We start from the raw sequence: 25972 nt of genomic DNA, 5'->3' as shown, positions 1-25972 counted from the left end.
CACATATCCTAAATCACATTATACCACCTGACAGGATTTTATCTGAAACATGGAGCGTTGCACAATCAGGGTTGCCAGATCTAGCTAAACTGGACCAATGACAGAAAAACACCAATACCTAAAATAAATATTTTATTCATAGTTATGCATTACATGCAATTTCATAAAGGCATTCAAAGGTCCCTACCAGTGCCCATCCTTCAGAAAAAAATATCCTTACTTGTGGGTAAACCATGATATACTTCTGTACACACATTTTAGTTGAACATATATCATGTTAGCTATAAGTTAAACTTTTTTTTTTAGGAAAAAAACACGCTGCATCAATTTAAAAATAGGCCAATGCTGCAGGAAATCAGACTTGGCAACCCTGGACAGAAACTGTTACTGTATGGATTCATTAATGCTAAGAGAGAAAATGATAACTTTCTATACTACAAAATGTATTAATATTCCCATTTGTTCACATACTTGTATCAATATCCACAATGCATGTTTATTTTATCTTTAGAATATCATCTCTACTCAGGAATAAACACTGCAGTGATTGTAGTAGATTTTAGTTTTATTTTCTTTTTGCTTGCATCACAGTATTCGGTCCATTCAGCTACTAATAACACATTTATATTAGTAAAACATGGAATGTTTAGGAAAACAATTCAAATACAATTTTACAAGTATTAAGGCACACTACAATTTGAATAAAAGTGTTACATAACAATGACAACCATTTGCTATTGAAATGAAAGAGAATTAGTGTTTTGTTATTGTCCAGTCATCTGGTACAACTTGTTGCAATAAATGCTGCAAATTTGTTAGTGTCACTCCAGTTTAAAGGTATAGAAACCACTTTTCAATGCAAGTAAAAACTACTACTTGCAAAAAAGGAATTTAAGCTATTGGTGGTTCTTAAGGAATTCTTCCATGTAGGCGCCAAGAACCTTCACGTCTTCAACAGTCACTGCATTGTACAGGGAAGCCCGGATGCCACCCACAGACCTGAAAATGTATAGTGAAACAATCAATGCAGCAAACAGAATCTATTCACTGTATAATGTGTATAAAGTAAACTGCTATATCCCAGACAGACCAGGGGCCTGTACCATGATGGTAGATGAACAAATTCAGAGTAATAAAATAGGTTTTGAGTTGACAAAACCAAACCACTCCAATCTGGCTTTGTTGGTACCATGAAGCTGATCATCTCCTTTCTCTGTCAACTCAGGCTTGATTTCAGTTTGAGATCTCTAACCCAGAACATAACCTGCCCCGGAGCAGGTTAGCTGTGGAGTGTAGGTTACTATGGCAATGAATGCAGCTAAAAGCCAAGCCACTTTCATGGTACCTAAAACTCAGGATTGGTGCAAACTAAACTGAAACTTACCAGGCTAGCCAGCTAAACCGGCTTCATGGTACAGGCCCCAGCCCCGATTTGTTAATAAACAATGTCCATATTATGTAGAAATTACGCACAAGTAGTTATAAAATGCCGTTTGTACAACATTACTCTTCCATTAAAGCCAATGAAAATGTTTTCTGTCAAGCTATGCAAACTACATTAACAATGAATTAACACCAAGTACAAAGACAAACATACCTGTGTCCTTTAAGTGAGATCATGCCAAGTTTAGAAGCACCATCAAGAAATGCTTTTTCAAGACTTTCATCCCCTTCCTTCTTTCCGATGCGGAATGGAACGTTCATGCGGCTTCGACACGCCATGTCAACTGGGCATCTGAAAGAGTCCGTATGGTATGTTATAAGGGGAGTATGCGAGATTATAATGTAGACAAATATTGCATGTAACGCTAGGCGGTTTGACCAAAAATATGCATCACGTTTTTTAGGATTCTGAAATGTATCACATTTTTTCCCACCTGATTGCATCTTTATATGAATCAGAATGCATGGAATTGCATTTTAATCACGATCCAAACAAACATGCTACATGCAGCATGATAGTTTTTGATCTAAATTAGATTGTGTAATTTTAAAATTTAAACCAAAAACAGGTCTGACTTTAACTTTGTGAAATTATGCTAAATAAAACATAACTACACAAAACAAAAACAGCAGATGGACTGAATAAGAACACAAATTCACTCTTTAACAGCAGGTGGCGCTTATGGAACAGCAGCAATACAGTATTCCCTTGGTTACCGCTGTAAATAAAGTAGGGCTGCACTTACAAATATTAGGTGAAAAAAAACAACAACAAAAAAACAACATCTAACATTTTGTGAAGACAGCCAGTTCCCTCAGAGATAGTGTCAAATAAACCCCCACCTCCAATTCAGTAGGATTTCAGAATTTTCTTCCAATATTTTTCTCATCGTGAACAGTGAGCTTCCAGTTTAACCATGGTTTTTGTAGTAAAACTGTGGTTATACAAACGGCAATCAATACGCCATTGGTTACTACACTACACAACAAAACCGTGGTTAATTTTCGTAAGGGCTGCTCTGCCTGCAACACTATTTTCTCCTTTTTAAATTTTATTATACCAATACCAATTTTAATACCTAAACAATTTTTATTATATTAACTTAAAGATTAACATTAAATAATGAGTAAAAACTGAATAAGTTCAATGTTTTAATATTGTGTATTATGAATAAGCTTCTGTACAAGAATATTTTTTATCTGCAAAATTGTGATCCAGAATGTTAGAAATGTTAGGACCATTAGGACATATAATGACGGAATCACTGACGAGTAAAACCCATTGGAGTGGATGATAATGTCATAGATGATGTCGGATTTCTGTTTGTTTAGTCGTTCCATGGCATCCGCCCCTCCGTTGTTCTTGATCCACTCCAGAACCAAACCCATAATGTAAATACTGCAAGAAAAACAAGCATGTACAAGCATGTCATAGTTACAAAACGGTTCACATTAATGTTAAGATTTAAAAGAAAAATAGGTGAACATTAAATAATAAAAGGGTAAAATAAAATAAAAATGTTTCTTGAGCATCAAATCAGCATATTAGCATGATTTCTGAAGGATTATGTGACACTGAAGACTGGAGGTATAATGCTGAAAATTCAGTTTTATATCACAGGAACAGATGACATTTTACCATATATTCACATTAGAAAACAGTTCCACCCTGACAACTCTCAGAGGGTTACGCATGGTAATGTACATGATAATGTCAATGTGTTTGGTCTTGGTGGAATAGATCTGCTATGCTGCTGCTGTTGTGGCAGAGCAAGTGCAGAGACTCGCTACTGCCAATACACCCACAACAAGCTACTGTGAGTATTTAAGAAATACTGTTGCACATAGGACTGCACGATTAATCAAATGCGATTGTCATGTGCATCTTGTCAGTAAAGCCTGTTCTGTAATCAGTAGTAAATCTCCATCACGTGCATTCAGATGAAGCAGCATTTACTACACAGCTGTACTTCACTGACAAGTTCCGACAAGTTACTGTGAATTAATATAATAATAATTCACAGGCGATATAATCACGCGATTATGAAATCAAAGAAATCGTTTGCTTCTCAGTGAACTACGGCTCTGTGTAGTAAATACTGCTCTCTGAAAGCACATGAAAAATACCACATTTAATAACATGTTTTTACTCCAAATGAACTTCATAACGTCAGTCGAGTGTTTGAAGTTAATCCTTCTGTGAGATGATGTAGCTTCTTACACAGAAAAGCAGTGATAAAGGGATTGTGGCCTAATGGATAGAGAGTTGGACTTGTAACCTGAAGGTCGTGGGTTCGAGTCTCAGGTCCGGCAGGGATTGTAGATGGGGGAGTGATTAACCAACACTCTCTCCACCCTCAATACCCCGACTGAAGTGAGACCCCTGAGCAAGGCACCGAACCCCCAACTGCTCCCCGGGCGCCGCAGCATGGGTTGCCCACTGCTCCGGGTATATGTTCACTACTGTGTGTACACTTGGATGGGTTAAATACAAAGCACAAATTACGAGTATGGGTCATCATACTTGGCCACACTCCCTTTCCCCAAATCATATAGTGTCGTAGTTGTGTGTTTATTAATCACGCTGAATCAAAGCATTTCAATCTTCTGTTTATTCAGCAACCGCTATAGGGATTTCCTAGATTTCTTCTGCGGGGCATATTTGAAGTTTCCGCACGAGAGCGCCCTCTGGCCTTTGGATGGAGATTTAATACAGATCACAGAACCGTGCTTCACTGACAAGATGCGTATGACAATCACAGCTTTTGCCTAATCGCGATTGCGATTTCATTACGGTTTATCATGCAGCCCTAGCTGCACATATAATATATATGGAATAACCCCCATGTATAGCATACATGAATCACCCCGTAGCAGATCTTTCTGAAGTGCGCTGCATCTGCTTGAGCAAGCACTAGTCAAGTATTTTAATGTTGAGCAGCAAGCTCATTGGCTGCTGATACAAAAAAGAACCAATCAGCTGCACCATGTCATAATGATGTCATTATGTCAGATTGCGTTAGACCATCTAGAGTTTCATAACTTGGACTTATTTTAAATTGTAATAATATTTCACAATATTAATATTTTTACGCATTATTGATCAAATAAATGCAGCCAGCCTTAGTGAGCATACAAGACTTTTCAAAAGTCAAAAATCAACTGCTGCTTGACTAGTAAGCTTTTGTAGTTATTGTTTTTCTTGATTACAGCTACCTAGAATTGGTGAGCTGACAATAATGTTAGTAATTTAAATGAAGACTACAGAGGCACAGTATGATGAACAAAGAAAAGCCATACCTGAAGCATGGAGGAGTGTTGTAGAGGGAGTTATTGCCAGCCTGCACCTGATAATCCAGTATAATAGGGCACTCCTTCAAAGCCTTGCCCATCAAATCTTCTCTGACAATGACAACTGTCACACCAGCACACCCGACATTCTTCTGTGCGCCGGCAAATATCAGACCAAACTGTAAAAATGAACAGAAACTCAGCATTAATAACCATTTAGGTTAAAAATCATGATATCTGTGAAAAACTACAGCTACTACAGTATTTACTATACTAAAGTAGTAAGTTTAATGAACTACTGTGCTACTTTTATTATAAAGATGACGAACATGAAGTATCACCAACCTTCGACACATCTATCGGCCTGGAGAGGAAGTTGGATGACATATCACTGACAAGAACCACTCCTTTGGTGTCCGGGATGAAGTTAAACTCAACGCCGTGCACCGTCTCATTGCAGCAGTAGTAGACATAAGATGCTGAAGGATTCAGTGACCAAGTGCTACAGTCTGGTATTTCTGTGAAAAAGTTTGCGTTATCACTTGCCAGTTATCACGTGCCGCTCCTTCTGAAAAATATGTGCGCTTAATTTCTTTTTTAAAGGTACAGTTGTAGTACATTTCATCTTAGTATATTTTTAAACTGTACTTGCAGATATAATATTTATGAAATAAAATGCCACTTAAGTGTACTTTCATAGCTATATGAACTTAAGTAGTAGACTTTTAAAAAGTGGACTTTGGAATAATATAAAATTAAAAGCTTTATAGTACATTTTTAATAATCTTTTGTCATGCTTTAAAGAAGTACATTTGGGTGTGTTGACTAACATACTAAAAGACGTGTAAACCACTTGATAATTTTAACTAATTTAAATACAAGTTAATATATTTTAAATAAATTTAAATTGCAACTTTATCATATATTTAAATGCATAACACAAATGGCAATAGAAATGGCATTAAAGTATATTTTAGCTTATCAGTACATTAAGCAATAACTTTAACCATATTTCAAATACAATAACGTCACTTATGAAAATGCATGTAAAGATGTGGAAAAGTCCTACTTAAGTGAAGTGCATTTTAAATTGTAACAAGTTTGCTGATTTATGTATATTCATTCAAAGTGTAATGTTTCCATACGAAGCAAAAGTATGCTAAAGTGTACTTCACAAGGAACACACCAATTATTTTTTAAATATACAGGATAGATTGAACAGATTTCAAGACTGTACTAACAGTTTTTATAAAGATTATCTGTTCTTCATAAAGCACCTCTCAGCAATGAAAATATAGATATACTCTAATTACTTACTGGTGTAGGTGTCCAGTTTTGGATGAATCACGTTCACTTTTCCATACTTCTCTGCCTCTTTAGCTGCCTTTGAAGACCATGTCCCTGTGACCAGATAATCAGCACACCTGTCCTCCTTCAGACCAATCAGATTGAGAGGAACCCCGCTGAACTGTCCGGAGCCGCCACCTTGCAGGAACAGTATCTTATAGTTTTCAGGGACATTCCTGTTCAGAGTGAATACAAAATATACATTTGCTATGGATTTTGATTGAAGACATCTCCAACTTCTAGTTGCGAGACAGATGTAAACACTCACAGAAGTTCACGGAGAAGGTTTTCAGTAGTGTTTATAATCTTGGAGAAATCAGACGATCTGTGGCTCATTTCTGGATGCAAAAGAGATATAAACACCTCAGAAACATTGCATCACACACAGAAATTAATATATTAAAAATGCAGATCCTTACCAAGAATGCTTATCCCAGTGCCCCTGCAATCCAGGAGCTCCTTCTGTGCTTGGAGCAAAACCTAAGAATAGAAATATATCCATTAAATTGTATTTATTTATTTTTTGTATCCAAAACAGGTTTGCTTTGTCTTTACTACCATAAAAAAAGGTTTTTAGAACTGGCTTTTTAAAGGAGTTGAAAAAATGTCTGCTGAAAATGTCTTCAACCACAGGCCATCCAAGATTTAGATGAGTTTGTTTCTACCTGGGAACAGATTTGGAGAAATGTAGCATTCCATCACTTCCGATCCTCTGCAGTGAATGGGTGCCGTCAGAATGAAAGTCCAAACAGCTGATAAAAACATCACAATAATCCACAAGTAATATCCAGTCCATTAGGTAATGTCTTGTGTAGGGATGCAACGATTATAGATTTTGCTGGTACGATTATTGTCTGATGAATAATCACGGTTTTACGATTATGACGATTATGCATTTATTCATTTCCTAACATTTAATAATGTATAAAATCACATGAACACTCTTTAGATGTTAAAGTGTTATTTATTACTGGCTTTTGAAACAGAAATAACACCGTAACCAACAATACAGCCCAAAATAATAATAAACATACAACAAACAGAAGTCCGTCTCTCCCATTAGAATTAAAAAAGGTGACCGCTGCTCTGTAAACGTCCATGACAGTATTTCTCTTTTGAAAATAAGAAATGGAAATAGATCACAAAAGTATTTAATGTTTTCAGTTTGTACATTCTTTACATTTCTTTTGTACCTGGGGTAGAGAATTTGGAAACATGGTGAAAAAAAAATCTTGTTGGTTTTACTTATGAATAATACTACAACAGGAATAGTAAATAAATTTAATGAACTATTATTAATATACAACTAATATTAACTTTATTTATCCCACAGGGGAAACTGTTACTAATGGTGGAAATAAAGTGAAATATTATTGTAATCAATTGTCATCATACGTATTCATTTTAATAATCTTTATAATAATTCATACGATTTTACATGTAGCCTGAGAAAATCATGTCTATTGTTTTGGTTTGTGAGATCGGAGATTCATTCAGGAGGACACAAGCGTCTTGAGAACGCTGCCCGTGATTTTTATTAATTAAATAAATGAAATAGCCTACTGGAGAGACACGGCGGTAAAGTTAGTTTTACGTTTGACATTCATAAGACATTCGGTTTCATTTCAGTTAAACTCTTAACGCCTGTTATGTTTCAAGCCGTAACTAACTCAGATAGACATAAATATTTGTCCTTTACGTTGCACAAGGCTTAATTTTTAGAAAACAAATTATGAAAAATTAACCATATAAATTAATTAAACAATTTAACTACATTACATTATACCGTAAAACCAATACTAAAATGTTCTGAAAAACATCCCTGTTATTGCACAAGGCTCTGTTTTTGGAATTAGCATGTTATAATAATTTTACAACTTTTAATGTATGCAATAATACAAATACATTAAACAACAATACCATCTGATTTGAAGGTATCTTACCAACTGTTAAAAATATCTAAATATTATTCCCTATAATGCACAAGGCTTATTTTTTATGATTATGTCTTTATTGTTTTTATATACAGTATAGAATCCATATTTTTCATGTTTTATGTTCTGTACCTACTCAAATGAATTAAACTCTGACACCGTTGGAGATAAAGATATCAAACCAACTGTAAAATATTCAGAATATTATTTGTATTGGTATATATGAAAGGTATTTGGGCCAGAAGTGACAAACACACAACTTTTCACTTCACAAGATATTGAATGATGGACTGGAGTCGTGTGTATTACTTGTGGATTATTGTGATGTTTTTATCAGTTGTTTGGACTTTCATTCTGACGGCACCCATTCACTGCAGAGGATTCACCGGTGAGCAAGTGATGTAATGCTACATTTCTTCAAATCAACCTTAATGAAAGATCAATTGCTGGACATGACTTCCAGTATGTAAAACCAATGTGAACTCGTCCATGCAATCAGTAAAAGCTTTCAGCATCTTCATCATTTACAGGTAGCAATGAAGAGACGAAGCTGAAAACCTGAATTTCTGTTAATTAAACAACCAACAACACTTAGATCTAATGAGAAATTGCATGCTACTACTAATAAAAAACCGATTCAACTAGCAAACTATTCAGAGACGCGCAGAACCTGATCTTTCACATTTTATATCAAATCAAAACATGTCTAAGCATGTCTTTCTGTGGCATTTCAATGTGCTCTGAACCGATTAAATGTATATGTGCATATATTTATAAAATGCATATATAATATATATGAAGTGTGCTTTAAAAGTTAACATGTTTGCTGATTTATATACCCAGAGTTGCACTCTTCAGTCAACAAGCGAACCTGAATGCCAAGTTGCGGCTGATGCAACATTGACACATGTAACGTTAGACCAGCAAAACGCAAGAGTTGTTAATAACACGCATCCATATCCTGCATCCCAAATCATGCACAACGATTACAGCATCGTAAAACAGTTTTGCATGCACACTGGTGATGGTTTATAGATAGATAGATAGATAGATAGATAGATAGATAGATAGATAGATAGATAGATAGATAGATAGATAGATAGATAGATAGATAGATAGATGATATAACGTTTATCGTACGGAGTACTGATTAGTGATTACGCAGCATTATTTACGCTCCTCTCAAAGCGATGACGCAGAAACTAATGTGCTGCAAAAATATAATCAACTTTTTCTGTGTAATATTTTTTACCAATATTCTGGGGATGCACTTACCGACTGTGGAAGTTTAGCTGGTCCTGCTCCGAAATTGACGGTCTGTTTCTTCTCCATGTTTTCAATCAAACGGTTTATTACGGCCGTAGGATTTCAATCTTTCTGGACCTCCTGCACTTGACCTACTTTTCTCTAAAGTGATTTGGACTGACACTATTATTCTCTTCACACATGATTACACCTAATGTGGAAGTTTCCTGCATGTTTTCATTGGCTCGCGGTATTCGGAATGTCTCCTTTCGGCTGTTTGATTGGACGATGTGTTTGTGACGTTGACCCGTGCGTTTCGCTTCATTAAATATTCATGAGCTTCTGGGCCGAAATCATTTTGAGAGAGCTGTATAATAATGCTGGATTGTTTCAACAGGTGGCAGTATTTTACAGAAAATTGAAGGAGAATTATTTTTACAAGTTTCTCTTCCTGATTTCCACAAAGGTCAGTTATAATCAGTCTGTAATCCAGAAATTTCTGAAGTCTCTATGTGTCACATTTTTCATTAATTTAAAAAAAAAAAAAAAAAAAAAGGTAATCTATAAACAGAACCTGGTAAAAGCTCAACATCAGTCTGAAATCAACCACCCCAAAATGTCAACACCTAAAGAAGTTTTAATAAAACGTTTCATACATTTTCAACAACATTTATTGTGTAAAAACTATGTACACGCACAACATGAAATGCTCGGAAATGAAAGTAATACTTAAAGTCATTCTGTCATGGGACAAATGTAAGCCAAAGTAAAAGGGGAAAACAGTGCAACATGTCATTTATGACTTTTCCAGCTGTTTGTAATTACAGAACAAGGACAAGTTTTAAAATGTAAAAGGGATTGCTCTCCCGTATTCAAAAATATATTTTACAAAGCATAACTAGAAAATGTTACCAACTACAGAAATTCCTGCAGATATTTTTTTTTTTATGAAACCTAAGAGAGTTCTGTCCTTCCACTGAAAGGTCACACAAACGAAACTTTGATGACGCAAATTCATGAAAGTAATTCATATGAGGTTTGTTCTGGTAATTGGTTCTCTTATAAAAGCTTTGATTACTCTGATGATGGAAGGACAGAAATCAGTCAAGTTTCATTATCTTTGCATTTCAAAGATAAACAAAAGTTTTATGGATCTGAAATGACACGAGGGTGAGTAACTGATGACAAAATATTCATTTTTGTGTGAACCAAGCCTAAAAAAAAAAAAAAAAAACAGTTTCTAAATATTTCCCTTATATCTCTAGGTTTTCCGTGACTGTAAAGACCTCATTTCAAGAAAAATGCTTATTTTATGGTTTATTGCTACTATCTTGACAAGGTACTTTTCCTGCAACTTATATTTCTCATCAGCTGTATTTTTCAATAATAATATCCACTGAGAAGTCTGCTCACAGCTGTATTGTTTATTAAGGGGAAATTATTTATTTCATGCTCCTTTAGCAGTAATTGATACCAGCTATGTGTAGTTCGTTCAGCACATTTTTTGTGGATGGAAAGCAGCAGCATTGTCCGTTCAGATCCTGTTTCAGAGCTATTTCCCTCTGGCCGTAATCCCCCTACGGTCTTTCCATTTTTGACAGCTCAGCAGTGCATCTTGATCTGAAAGTCTCGATCATGTCATTGCCTAAGCAAGTATTATAGAGGCTGGATGATGAAACGGTTGAAGCAGGTGCAGCATCTGAAACCTCAAAACGAAACCAAGGTAGAAGAACAAACGTTCAGCTCCCTTTTCAGTAGAGCTTCTTTTCTGCCATCTGGTGTTGGTAATGCCACAGCAAAACAAACGGCTTCTGCTTTGTTTGGTTTCATCAAGACCAAATGCGTCGGTTGGCTTCATGCATGACAGACCACAGATATTTTGCTCGTTTCAGTCTTCAGTTTTTCTGACACTGCAGTGTGTGCTGTATTGGCTCCAGTAGCTCGATGTGTAGAGCACGACGCTCGCAACAGCTAAGTCATGGGTTCGGTTCCTCAGTCGCTCTGGTTTATAGCATCTTCTCAATGCTTTACAGAGATTCTTGCATGTCTTTCTGTCAGACAAAATTGGTGAGTGATGCAGCAGATCGCAAAGCAGCGTAGTTTCGTTTCTGGGAGCGCAGCAGGGGAGTCCGGGTGTTGGCGTCCCGTACAGTGTTGCTGCCGCTGAGAGAGCGAAAGTGCTGCTGTGTCCAGCCATAAACCAAGCAGTTTAACAGACCCTGAGAAGTAGAGGTGAAGGCCTGTCGAGAAAAAGAACAGGATTGTTTTACTCTCGCAACTTAGTATGGGTAAAGCCATTGTTTTATTAAGAGTTTTATGTGTTTTGGGCGAACCTGTAGGATGTAGAGAATGACTCCCATCCTTCCCTCTATCATGTCCGGTTTCGCCAATATCATAGCGGCCAGAAATATTGCTGAAATAAACAAAAGATCATAAAAAACATAAAAGGGGAAGCACTGAATATAGAGTGTTTAGCTGTGGATTTATTTCACTCAAAAAAGGCCATTGCGTTTTCCGTTTTTTCGTATTCCCCATCCTTTCCGATCAAAATGCATTCTATGCGGATGCGAAAACGCAGAAAATCGAACCTCATCCGAATTTTTTTTTGACGGATGAAAGTTTCGGAGGCAGTGTGCAAACGTGACTGACACAACGTGAGGTCGTATTTATTTTTTAACGTGCGAAACTCAATGTGCAGAGACCTTTAGGCCCAAATTTGAATTGTATGAAAATGTCCATCTATTTGCATTACACAGGTCTAACATAAACTAAGTAAATTAATGCGATGCATATTTGTCCATCATGCATAAATTAAACAAGCAAGATTTCCGTACTCAATAATTCCTGGCAGTTTATTGTAAATTATTTGCATCCATTTAATTTTTTGTTAAATAATCATATTTTCAGGATGCATTCATTCAAATTGCTAACCTCTTGGTTGTGAAAACAAATGTCATAAAGTATGAATATGTTAGTTCTGTAACAAGCAATAATTAATTAGAATGTATGAGATTAAAAAATGGATTTATTGAGAATTTATATATAGATTTGGTTATGTATTTAATAGTGCTGTCAAACGATTAATCGCATCCAAAATAAAAGTTTTTGTTTACATAATAAATATACACAGTACACACACTTATAATATTATGTATATATATATATATATATATATATATATATATATATATATATATATATATATATATATATATATATATATATATATATATAAATACACACCCATGCATGTATATTTAAGAAAAATGTTAATAGATATTCTATTTTAAATATATTTATATATAATATCAATTATATGAATATAAAAATATACATGTAAATATTTTAAAAATATATACTGTATGTGTGTGTCTTTATATATATATAAATAATAAATATACACAGTACACACATATATTGTGTAAATAAAAACTTTAATTTTGGATGCGATTAATCGTTTGACAGCACTAATACAAATATAACATTTTTCTTAAATGTATACATGCATGTGTGTGTATTTATATATACATAATAATATGAAGAGTTCAGATGCAAAAGCCTCTACGTGCCATCTGAAATTTTCTTGTAAAATGAGCTTTTTTCTCAGGCTCCAATGTTTATGTTCAGTTATTTCACTTTAATGGCAATGAAAAGAACTTATTCATTGCCATTAAAGGGAAATTACTGAACCAACGTATAGGAGTCTGATAAAAATGCTAATTTTGGAAGAGAATTTGAGATGGCACGTAGAGGCTTTTGCATCTGAACTCTTCATATATACACACACATAATAATATGTGCTTACCTGGTCCCCAGCAGAAGAAGAAGGCTGAGGGATAAAGCAGCATACGCCGTTCCAGGAGACGCAGAGTTTCCCAATGATTGTCACCAAAGAAACCTTGAGACGTGATGACACGCTTGTACAGGGAGCGAGCTTTACACATGAGAGTCTAAAAATAAAACGAGGAATACAATTAGATTATGACTGAGTCACACAGACCGGAGAATCATTAGCCTTACACTACCGTTCAAAAGTCTGGGGTCTGTGAGATTTTTGAATGTTTTTTAATCTCTCACCAAGGCTGCATTTATTTGTAGTAAATCTTGTGTTTTATTGAATCGTATTTTGAAGTATTGTTCCTGAGTTCTGTCTTCCTGTGTTTCGTTCTCATGTCCTCTGTTGCCTTTGTCTCCATAGCCACCCTTGTTTGTCCCATAATAATTAATTAGTCTCACCTGTTACTTATTAGCCTCTTGTTACCCTGTGTATTTATACTCCTGTGTTTCAGTCTTTGTCGGTTGTTGTCTATACTTCCCATTGTATAGGTGATGTGTGGTTTTGGTTTTCATTGCTTTTAATGTATTTCTGCCTTTTTGAATTTTCTTTGTTTAGTGTTTATTAAATACTGCTGCATTTAGATCATTACTTCAGTCTTCAGTGTCACATGATCCTTCAGAAATCATTCTAATATGCTGATTGGCTGCTCAAGATTCAGCTTTGATCACAGGAATACATTACATTTTACAATATGATCCATAAGAAAAAATATTTGACAATATTACGGTTGAAACTTTTGAACCATAGAATACAGTTAAATCATACATTTCTGAGATATTCAAAAATGAGATCAAGACATGTTCAATGTTAAAGACGGCTCACCGTGATGCCAATGAAGGTGACGAAGAAGGTAGTAAGGAAAATGGCCATGCAGTAGTCTTGAATGACACTACATGCTGTCATTTCTGTTTTTACAGATGAGGTGAGATACACAGCCCCTGTATGCATCAGCAAACATCTGGAAGACAATCACATCTGAATTAGCATCATATTAAAAAACTGTCTGGAATGCATTCAAACAACTGCATTATGGTTAGATGCAACTATTGAATTGAATGCTATACGCTTTTAATAATAATAGGCTTATTGAAATAGGATGTTTTGATGAAGTTAAGATGATAGTAATAAGAAAGTACAGTTTATTAATCATTTCATGTGCATGTGTGAATATATTTCGACTGACCTGTAGGGCTGGGTGAAGTTTGTGTAACACCGAAACACATTTCCTGCTACAAACACAGGCGCTGTGAGCATTAAAGGCAAAAAACTGTATGGAGAGATCAGGACAGACAGTCAGTCAACCAAAAGTTGAAAAGTTAAAAGAATTCTTCAATTCTGCTCATTTTCAACTATTTTGCATGCTATTTGGCCTACATAGTATGCAAGGTTACACGTAATGGGTTTATTTATTGTAAATAATATTCCAAATGTGCATGTCTATGTACTATTTCTGGATTTTGGATGCATAAAATGTAAATAAATTAGTAAACTACATGCAAATATTCACATGCTAAACTGTAACAAATCTTTGCTATATTGTTACAGTTTAGCATGTGAATGGCTAAAACTAAATAAACTAAAATTACTAATTAAAAATTATATATACAGTCATGGTCAGAATTATTGGCACCCTTGGTAAATATGATCAAAGAAGGCTCTGAAAATAAACCTGCATTATTAATCTTTTTGATATTTTCTTTTAAAAAAAATCACACAAATCTAAACTTTCATTGAACTAAAACAATTGAAAATGGGGAAAACTCTCATTATGAAATAAATGCCTTTCTCAAATACACGTTTATTGGTACCCCTATAAATTCTTATGAGTAAAATATCTCTGAAGTATATTCCCATTCATATTCACAATTTTGAGCACTCCAGGGTGATTATGAACATGAATTTATCCAGCCATGGCTTCCTGTTTCACAGAAATATAAATAGGAGGGAAAACAAAGCCCAAATTCCTTTAATCATCCATCACAATGAGGAAAACCAAAGAATATATTTCTGATATGCAGCAAAAGATAATTGAGCTTCACAAATTAGTGAAGTGGCTTTAAAGTCGGCATGAAATCAAAATGGACTTTATTTACTTTACTATCGCATATTGCTAGTCTTGATGTTAACAATTAATCCATGCAAGTTAATCCGCTGAAAAAAAAATTGTTTGTCTTGGTAATCTTTAACATTTACTTCCGCTCTGAAATGGCGTTCCTTTTTTGATGACGTCAGTTTGACGGTTTGGGCAGAATATCCTTAAACACCCGACCGTTAGGTTTCTATGAGTGAGAGACAGAGAGGAGGAGCGCTAAAATAAAACCCTGCCATCTATTCAATATTCTGTTTCTGCTGGAAATACATCACTACACTGAAATAAAGTTGGAAGCAACTTCCGGTTCACCCAGACTTTATGAAAAGAGCTAGAGCAGTGAAAATTCCCATTTCCACCATCAGGGCAATAATTAAGAATTTCCGACCAACATAAAATGTTATGAAACTGCCTGGAAGAGGACGTGTGTCTATATCGTCCTAATGCACGGTGAGGAGGAGAGTTTGAGTGGCTTAAGACTCTCCAAGGACCACAGCTGGAGAATTGCAGAAAATAGTTGAGTCTTGGGGTCAGAGAACCTTAAAAACAAAATTGTCAAAAAGCCCCTACATCACCACATGTTGTTGGGGAGGGTTTCAAGAAAAATTATCCTAGCTCATCCAAAAACAATCTCCAGCATATTCAGTTGTCAGACACGACTGGAACTTCAAATGGGACTGGCTTCTATGGTCAGATAAAACTAAAAGCAGCAAAGACGGGTTTGGTGCACACAGGGAAAAAAAAGTACCCCATGTGTACAATGAAATATACTGCTGTATTTTTGATGTTGTGGGCCTATATTTCTGCTGGAGGTCCTGGACATCTTGTTTAGACACATGACATCATGGATTCTATCAAATACCAACAGATAAAAAATCAACAAGTGACTGACTCTGTTAGAAATCTTATAATGGGCCATGTTTGGATCTTCCAACCGGACAATAATCCAAACACAAACCTCAAAAACAACACAAAAATGGGTCACTGAGCACAAAACCAGGCTTCTGCTGGCCATTCCAGTCCTCTGACCTGAACCCTGTAGAAAATGAGTGAGGTGAACTGAAGAGAAGAAGCACCAACATGGAGCTGTGAATCTAAAGGGTCTGGAGAGATTCTGGATGAAGGAATGGTCTCTGATCTCTTGTCAGGTGTTCTCTAACCTCATCAGGCATTATAGGAGAAAATTTAGAGCTGTTAAACTGGCAAATGGAGGTTTCAAAAAGTATTGAATATTGAGTATTGAGTATTGGGTGCCATTAATTGTGGCCAATTTGTATTAGAAAAAAAACATTTCTTTCATAATGATATTTCCTCCCATTTTAAATTCTTATTATCTAATGAAGGGATATATATATGTTTTTTAAATAAAAGATCAAAAGGATTAACAATGCAGATTAATTTTCACAGCCTTCTTTGATCATATTTACCAAGGGTGCCAATAATTCTGACCAAGACTGTATATATATATATAATTTTTTATTATTAATTTTTAATCTTTTATTTAGTTTGAATTCTCTTTATGGTTTTAGTTTTAGCTAATGATAATAAACCTAAAGGGAACTGCAGTAATAGAAATTCCAATGCTGAATTAATTTGAAAATATTTTAATATTGAAAATATTTAGTTGAAAGGTTATGAAATGCAAAGAATTAACAAGAAGTGAAACTGCTGTGGTTATTTTATATGGTGGTAAATTTTTGCCATGTTTGTCTATATCTACACTAGAGTCCCATTAAGGCCTTTTGCCCCAGACTGAAGGGTTTTTACTGCAAATGTGGGGTAAAATGACCCTCTATCAGTACTTTTTCAGCACCATTTCTTTACACAAATTTATGTTTCTCCATCTATACTTAATATCAGTTTGAGTGATATTTCATATCATTTATGTTCTTACAATGACAGTACAGGACCAAGACATCTGCAGCTTCTTGTGTTTGCTGGATTCTGAAATAAACAAGCTAGTCAGTATTGCCAGTGTTTACATGCAGACTATCTCAAGCTGCTTTATTACCATTATGAATGTGTTCATAATAGTGAGTTGATTACCTCGGCAGGGAAACCGTTGAGTCTCTTGTACTTCCTCATTAGACCGGTGTAGAGCACCCAAACATAGTGCAGCGTGTAGAAGAACGAAGCCATGTAAAGCGTCTGTAGGATGTGAAAGTCAAATGGAGAAGTTAATGAAGTTTAAGATATTTTAGTTATAGTTCACATCCACATTCTAACCATGCTGTCGCAATACTCTAAGCCATGACTTTCACATTACTGTTTGTTTGTGTGATTGCAGTGCTTTCCAACCCTGACCCTGATAGCCTCAACACGGCATATTTTGGTCACACTTTATTTTAAGGTCCAATTCTCACTATTAACAAACCATTAACTATAGCTTTTACCTCAATAAATTCCTAATTTGCTGCTTATTAATGGTAAGGTAGTTGTTAAGTTTTTGTATTGGTAGGATTGAAGCTGTAGAATATGGTCATGCAGAATAAGTGCTAATAAACAGCCAATATGTTAATAATAGCCATGCTAATAATAAGCAACTAGTTAATAGTGAGAACTGGTCCCTATACTGAAGTGTTACCCATATTTTATATCTTCCTTATCGAACACACCTGATTCAGGTTATCGGCTGGGTGTGTGAGATGAGAGAGACATGTCAATTTGTACAGTCGGGGCTTCCCCGTGTGAAAAAGAAGTACACTTCAGCAAACTTTTCAGAATAAGAAGAGGACTTGATACAGAAGTGTTTTCAGAAACTTGTGTGCGATGTTTGCGATTAAATTAAAATGTATTATATCTAAACTACAAGGCTTTTTTGACCCAGTCAAGTACATCTTTATATATAATTTTATAATTATTTCTGTTGTCTTTGAAATATGCTTAAAGTGTACTGCTGAATGTACTGACAAGCATTCATGGTAAACTAAAGTATATTTTAATATCATTTCTATTGAAACTTGTATGCCATGTATTTAAATATATTTATAGCAATGAAGCTGCAATTTAGTACATTTAAAAAATGAACTTTAAATCTAAAGATTTGAAATGCACTACAAGTGCACATTCAGTATTAAGCACACTTCTTTTTCAATCCAGCACCAGGGTTAGAAAACATTGTCTTATGGCACCTTTGTTGACATTCATGTCAAAGCAATGCAAAGGCACTGAATGACATTCAAGGATTGAGAAACTTCTGTATGATAAGATAACATATATTTCTCCTAGAAATGCCAACATGGTTTTCCTTTCTGTTTTGTTTGAACTCAGCTGACTGCAAGAGTTGTTAGTTATATTTGTTCATTTTAAAAGTCAAAGAAATGTACACATTTACAATTCGCACTATGTAAAAAATACAGAATGAAATACGTCAGTGGGCTAAAGTAGAGCACTGCATCATATTCGGTGCAATACTGTATTAACACTGTGAGTGAAATACATCAAGCTCATGAAAAGGTGAATAGATGCCGTTAAGCTTAAAAAAAAAACAGCACCATAAAAATACTATAACACCAGTTCATACAACATATGCAACAAAAGAGGTTTGCAGGATTGTCCTTTTTGGGAGAACTATGGCTTGCTCGTTTGTACTCTCTTTAGCTATACACTTCTGCTGTAACAATTTAGTTTTAAGTACAGCTCTCTTGTCCTATCAATACCAGAGAACTTTTATAATGAAATTAAAATGACATTAAGACAATGTTAATATAGGCTAGTTTCCCATATTTCACAATACAGTGAAGGCTCCCTGTGACGAGACAAATGCTTGAGGAAGAGGAAAACCTAAATGGATAAAACCAGGTCATTTTGATCATTCATTTGATTATTTTTGAGTTCTAAATATGTAAACTCAGGTATGAGTCACCAGCGAGTGTGTCACATGAGCTCAGACAGGGTTTTCCAAACCTTGGGGCGTTTTCTCCACATGGAGGATTGACGAACTGTTTCAAAAGTCAAAAACTGGGCATTTTCCCACAGACAGCAGGGGTTTAAATAGGAGCTAAGCCTATTCTTACATTTACGTAAGTAACAGTGTTAAATATCTGGGCTTGACAAATGGAGCCAACTTTACAATAATTGCAAAAATTGAGAACAAGGAATGGGGAAAATACTTAAGTGGCTAAATGTTTAATTTTAGGTTATTAAAGTTTGTTAATAATTATTTTCAATGAAATAGTATAACTACTAAAACCTTTTTTTTCTACAATAAATTGATTCAGTTTAACAGATTATATAAAAAGTATGATATTAATTGTTGGATACAGACAAACCAAAATCAGCACAGGCATTTGATGGCATTTTACATTTCAAGATGGGTTAGTTTTATGATAGCATATCTAATAATAAATATAATAAAAAATATTTTTGAGAATTTTTTTTTTTACTGAGCTGACGTTCACTCACAGCCATGACAATCCACTGTTATAAACAAACATGTGCAGACTTTAAAAAGTGGGGCAGAACTAATTTTATCTGGGCAAAGAATATGAATCAAATTTACTGCTCCACTTCCTTTTCAGACTCGTCCCAGTTCCATGTTTATTTTGCACTTTAGAATGAACTGGTTTTAGTGTCTGAGCTGAGATCAACTTGTTTTTGAAGTGAAACTGCCCAAGCACACATGATTTTATTCCCTGTGATTTTTTTTTAGTTAAATGCCAAACAAGCAGGCCTCAATAAAGAGAGACACATGTTCAGGCCTGCAGTGCGTTGGCAGGATGCAGGGAGGAAGCACAGGGTTAGAACGGTCCCTCCCTCATTTGTGTTTCTTTCTTTTTTAGCACATATTCTTTAAATGGCAATCAGAGAACAGTTTATGTGCTAAAGCCTTTCCATTTTTATGCAATCCCAACTAGTAGTATCATACTGAATAATTACAATATTCATATGGCATGCCCCCCCCCCCCCCAAAAAAAAAAAACCCTGCTGAAAATGTGCTCATCCTCAGACTATCCATGATGTAGATGAGTTTGTTTCATAATCAGAACAGATTTGGAGAAATGTAGTATTCCATCACTTGCTCATCACCAGCGAATCCTCTGCAGTGAATGGGTGCCGTCCGAGAGTCCAAACAGCTGATAAAAACATCACAATGATCCACAAGTAATCCACACCACTCCAGTCCATCAATTCACATATGTGAAGTGAAAAGACGCATGTTTGTAAGAAATAAATCCAGTATTAAGACAGTTTAAACTGCCGCTTCTGGCCAAAATATTTGTACATAATCCATAATAATTCTTCCAGTGAAAAGTCCATCCCCTGTTGTTGTCTAACATCATACTCCATCTAAAATATTTGTTTAGAACTGTTTTTGGCTTGGGAGCTATGCTTGGTCTGTGCATATTTCTCTCCTGATTCAGACGAGACTACTTTTTTTACTAGAGAAGCAATATTATAATGTTAGAAGCAACAGTTTTAAGTTAAAAACATCTTAATATAAGATTTGTTTTATATAAAAATGCAGCTTTTCACTTTTCAAGATGTTAATTGAGGGACTGGAGTGGTGTGGATTACTTGTGATGTTTTTATCAGCTGTTTGGACGCTCATTCTGACGGCAGCCATTCACTGCAGAGGATACATTAGTGAGCAAGTGATACAATCCTAGATTTCTCCAAATCTGTTCTGATGAAGAAACAAATTTATCCACATTTTGGATGGCCTGAGGGTGAGTAAATTTGTATCACATTTTCATGTTTGGGTGAACTATTCCTTTAAAAGTTGTGAACGTGCACTAGTCAGTCAAACATGACTGATCCTGTGCACGTGGCTTTATTTGTGGAAGTGGAAGTGTGATGCAAAAACATGGCATGTACATAAAGGTACTCTTCTTCTGCCTATGATAAGCATTTTTTCTGTATGATATTGTGTTGGTTTTGTACCTGTTCCACTATGTGGAGGTTGTAGCAGGTGGCGTAAGATTTGCAGGACTGGGTGAAGAGAATACCTCCACACATCCAACTCAAAGCTAACAGCAGGTCTGTTACACTTAACAAGAACAACGGCAGCACCTGACACAGAGGTTTGTTTCAGTAGTCAAAATGACATGTTTGAGTGAAAATATTATTAATAATTCACAGTGTATATAAATTAGATGGAGGCTTACCTCTGGTTTTCTAACTATTCCTTTTAAACAGGCACATACTATTATGGAGCCAGCACCTAAAATGCTGAAAGGCAAATTTTTAGTAAATATAAATGAGTATACAAGACATAAACATTTATTAACACATGTCTCTTTAATACATGACTGCAACTAAAGTAAAATAAATGAATAGATACCTTAGGACGGCCATTGTTATTTGAATCCATCGAACTAAAGAGTATATCTAAGAAACGAAAAGTAGTAGTTTATTCAATATGGGTGTGTTTATATTAGGCATGTAGAACATAAAACAATATCCTGTTTTATGAGCTTAAGATAATATGACCCAGATATGAAGCGTCTTGAAATATCCTACTTTACGGAAGTCCGTGATTCATAAATATGCTAAATAAGAATCAGCGTGTTTGAATTATTTCTCAAATATTTTAAACAATTGTGATCATTTAAAGAAAATATCCCGTGCCTAGTGCACGAGAGTCTCCGTGTGAGCTTCTGCAGCATAGTTTAACTATGAGATATGCTCTGGTTTGTGTAAAATGTTGTAAAACTACTTACAGATGTCCAGTTTTCAGTCGGAATGGTGGTGTTCATCTGTGACTTATTTTGGCCAAAAATGTCCATATTGTAAAATGTAAAAATATATGAATCAATTTAACATTAACCCTATTCCTCTCGAAATCCGTCCTATGTAACAACAGCGAATAACAGTTGTAACAAATTTCTAATTGCTACCAGAACATTCCAAAATAGTAATAATGACTTATTCAGGAGACACTGGAGTAACAAAATGCGCTGTATTCGAATTCCAGGACTGTAAATAATAAACTGCGCGCCCCGCCCTCTTTATCACAAAACGATTTTGATTGGCTTTGAGGACTGCCTATAAGAGCTGTCTAATACAGTTTACGTCATCGCTTCATATCCACCGTGAACTGTGCTGCACTTGAAGGTGAGGGAATAGTTCATTATTAAAGTGCTGCTTCAGTGGAGATGAGGTCTGAGTCCAGATTGTCATGACATTCCTCATTCCTCTCTCCATCCACTGTCCTGCTCATTAAAACACATATAAAAAGCCCATTAACTAACCTGCTCATTTCATCTAAGCACATCTACAGTGGCTATGATTTTTCATAGGAGTATGGAAATATAAACAGTAAACAGAAAAATAAACATTGCATGACAGACACAGGTGAACACTGCTCTAACGCAATAGTCAGCTTTCAGTCTTTGATTTTTAATTTCATATGCACACACTACATTCACGTTTTTTTAAGACATTGATACATTTATTTAGTAAGGGGGCATTAAATTATGCATTTAAAAAGTGCCAGTAAAGACATTTATGTTACAAAAGATTTCAATAAATACTATCCTTTTGAATTTTCTATTAATCAAAGAATCCTGAAAAATCAAATGTGTCACATGTCCACAAAAATATGAAGCAGCACAACTGTTTTCAACACTGATAATAATTAGAAATGTTTCTTGAGCATGATTTCTGAAGGATCATGTGACACTGAAGACTGATGCTGAAAATTCAGCTTTGATCACAGGAATAAATTACATTTCACAATATATTCAAATAGAAAACAGTTATTTTAAATTGCAATACTATTTAACAATATCACTGTTTTCACTATAGTTTTGCTCAAATAAATGCAGCCTTAATGAGTAAAAAAAAAAAAAAAGTTGAGCCAACTTAAAATTTTAAGGCAACCAGCTTCAGCAGATTTTTGAGTTTTCTCAACTTATTTTTTTTACAGTGTAGAAGAGACTGCTTTCAAAAACAAAACTTAATGACCCCAAGCTATTGTGCATGTGTACAGTCCCTTGCAATTCTTAACTAATTCTTATGTTTGAGGAATGGCTTCTTTTGTGCTTGATATGGTTGACTGCTATACATATTGTTTCCATTCTTAGTTCATGAACTCAAGTTTTTCTCACAAGTCTTCTTGTTTGTTATTAACTTCAAACCTTTGCTTCAGGCTAAAATACAAGTCCACACTCCATAATATTGCTTCCTCCAGTGTAAAAGTTGTCCTGTCTGAATCAGGAGAGAAATATGCAGAGAATATACAGTCTAAAACAGTTCCAAACAAATATGTGGCTGGATTTCCATGTGAGATGATAATAGGACATGGACTTTGTCACTGGAGGAATCATAATTATGAATTATGGACTCGCTGAAAGCAATGGCTTGACGTCAAAAACATCTTGATGCATTTGTTTCTTACAAATATGCAGCGTTTAGCTTCACAAGATGTTAATTGATGGACTGGAGTTGTATGGATTACTTGTGATGTTTTAATCAGCTGTTTGGACTCTCATTCTGACGGCACCCATTCACTGAGGATCCATTAGTGAGCAAGTAATGTAATGCTACATTTCTCTAAATCTCTTCCCATGAGCAAACAAACTCATCTATATTTTGGATGGCCTGGGAGAGTGGATTTTCACAAAATTGTCATTTTGGGATGAACTAGCTAATGATCTGATGCATCATTCCTTCCAGATAACTGATCCAAAATGTACTATGGGGATCAACCAGACTGCAGGGTTTATCCAGAAAACCTGTGTTTGGAGGTAACATGGAGATTGAGTCTTTGTATTTCAGTATATTTTCTGTCTACTAACAAAAATCATTTGCACATCTTAATAACAATAAATAAATAATACTTAGGATAAAGATATTCCAGATGCTTTGGCCTCAAGCTGTGGGGCATTATCATGATGTTTCGAATTGAAAACAGATATCTTTGTATGAAATAGCTAAATAAAACCCCCTTTTCTCTCTTCCCCTTTTAATTTCCACTTAAATAAGTGTCACGAGCTTGACCTGATGTTGCTTACAAGTGTAACTGTAATTTCTGGGAGTTGGAAGAAACAGTATGAAAAATAAAATGAAATGTATTGGATGGCCATAAACTATTGCTATATTTAAGGTAGATTTGCTATGAAAAACCAATTAAATGCACAGGCCTCTTTTTGTGAGGTCAATTGTTTTTGAATGTAAAATTTGATAAGGAATATGGCATAATTTATCTTCTAGCCAAGTTATGTAAGTTTCACTAAATAACTTTCATTTGTGTGTGTGTGTGTTTGCCCCAGGAAACAAGACAATAGAAAAGTACTGTGTAGACTTGATATTCATAGATTCAGGAACAAGGAAAACCCCTGACAGCCTCATGGCCGGACTTTCTGATTTCCAGGACAGACCTGGAATATTTGAGCAATGCCCAGACCACGTAACCACATAAATGTAAAAATAAAAACCTTAAACACGGAAACAATCTTCATGTCAGTCACACTATTGCCACATATCAAATATTCCCATACAGGGTGTGCGAGTTTCCAACACCTGTCTCTGTAAAAATACTGCTGGTAATACACATTCCAAACACAAAAACATTTGAGATATAATTTAATCAGATCATAAATGTTCTAACAAATCAACTTTTTTCCCATTTATGTAGATCTCTATTGCAAAGAACATGTAGTTATACTTACTAACTTCAAAACGTTCCGTCCCTTTGGGGAAAGTGTGTATTGTGATTATGATAAATAGCATGTAGCTGACTGCATAAGAGCATGTATCAGCATATTAGAATGAATTTTAAAAGATTATGTGACACTGAAGACTGGAGTAATGGTGCTGAAAATTCAGCTTTACATCACAGGAGTAACACACACACATTTGAAATGGAAAGCCTGATTTTTTTTTCTTTCTTGTAAAACATACTCTAATAATCTTTGTTTTATTTACAACTTTACAGTGGGATGTTAATTCAGGACGCCATGTTTTTTCCCCAAACTGAATATTCACTGACGCAGTGATGCACATTTTTTTTAATTGGAGGTATTTGCCTTTCAGGACTTACAAGAGAAATTTGTTAACAGATTGTTGTTGGTAATAAAAACATTCTTGTTTAAACCACAACAATATTTGATAATACACTGGCCCAAAATTTATTGGAACACTTGAGCCAGACTAAAATATCTGAATGTCATTGAATTGGCCAACAAAAATATTAAACCAGATGCTAGAGCTTTCTCAAAACTAACCTCACTTTTTAAGCCATATTTGCATTCATTTTAATAATCTGGTCCCAAGATGTTATTTAGTGGACGTATGAAGTCAGTTACATCACTTGCTCACCAATGGATGCATGTGATGCAGTGAATGGGTGCCGTCAGAATGAGAGTCCAAAGAGCTGATAAAAACATCACAATAATCCACGACTCCAGTCCATCAGGTAATGTCTTGTCCAACCTTTGTGTTTGTAAGAAACTATTCCATCATTAAGAAGTTTTAAAGCTAAACTGTTGCTTCAGGCCAAAATACGAGTCCATGATTCATAATAATGCTTTCTCCAGTGAAAATCTTATCCACATATTGGATGGCCTGAGGGTGTGTAAATTTTCATCAATCTTTTTTTTTTTTTTAAGTGTAGTTTAAGTGAAAAAAATATTTTTAGAGGCCACAGAATTTAAATGTGAAATCTTCGGCCATATTGTTGCACATCATCAAAAACTTTATTATATATTAAAAACAATAAAACATTTCAGACAAAAATATAATACATAAATCCACTACAAAAATGTCCCGAATCATTCAAATATGAATGCAATGACAGGAAACACAAAGATATCATGGTTAGGAATCATAAAAATTCATTTC

General features: G+C 35.0%; 2 protein-coding genes across 2 annotated transcripts; both read right to left on the bottom strand.

Annotated features, from left to right (window-relative positions):
• Positions 1-116: 116 nt before the first annotated feature.
• Positions 117-9514, bottom strand: psat1 (phosphoserine aminotransferase 1). The gene is made up of 9 exons (XM_079415842.1): positions 9291-9514; positions 6501-6561; positions 6350-6419; positions 6052-6257; positions 5080-5252; positions 4744-4913; positions 2714-2842; positions 1598-1735; positions 117-999 (listed from the first exon to the last, which is right to left on the bottom strand). The coding sequence occupies exons 1-9, from the start codon at positions 9345-9347 to the stop codon at positions 897-899; spliced, it is 1107 nt and encodes a 368-aa protein (XP_079271968.1). The 5' UTR covers positions 9348-9514; the 3' UTR covers positions 117-896.
• A 364-nt stretch (positions 9515-9878) lies between these two features.
• On the bottom strand, positions 9879-22113 carry LOC306869668 (transmembrane protein 116-like). Its single transcript, XM_079416524.1, has 11 exons — positions 21850-22113; positions 21471-21517; positions 21295-21358; positions 21071-21199; positions 17234-17335; positions 17082-17131; positions 14282-14365; positions 13921-14056; positions 13066-13210; positions 11594-11673; positions 9879-11500 (listed from the first exon to the last, which is right to left on the bottom strand). The coding sequence occupies exons 1-11, from the start codon at positions 21913-21915 to the stop codon at positions 11315-11317; spliced, it is 1089 nt and encodes a 362-aa protein (XP_079272650.1). The 5' UTR covers positions 21916-22113; the 3' UTR covers positions 9879-11314.
• Positions 22114-25972: the final 3859 nt, after the last annotated feature.

The sequence above is a fragment of the Barbus barbus genome, assembly GCF_936440315.1.
Source record: "Barbus barbus genome assembly, chromosome: 5".
Lineage (NCBI taxonomy): Eukaryota > Metazoa > Chordata > Actinopteri > Cypriniformes > Cyprinidae > Barbus > Barbus barbus.
The sequence above is the reverse complement of the archived record's forward strand: the minus strand, read 5'-3'. Positions and strand labels throughout refer to the sequence as shown.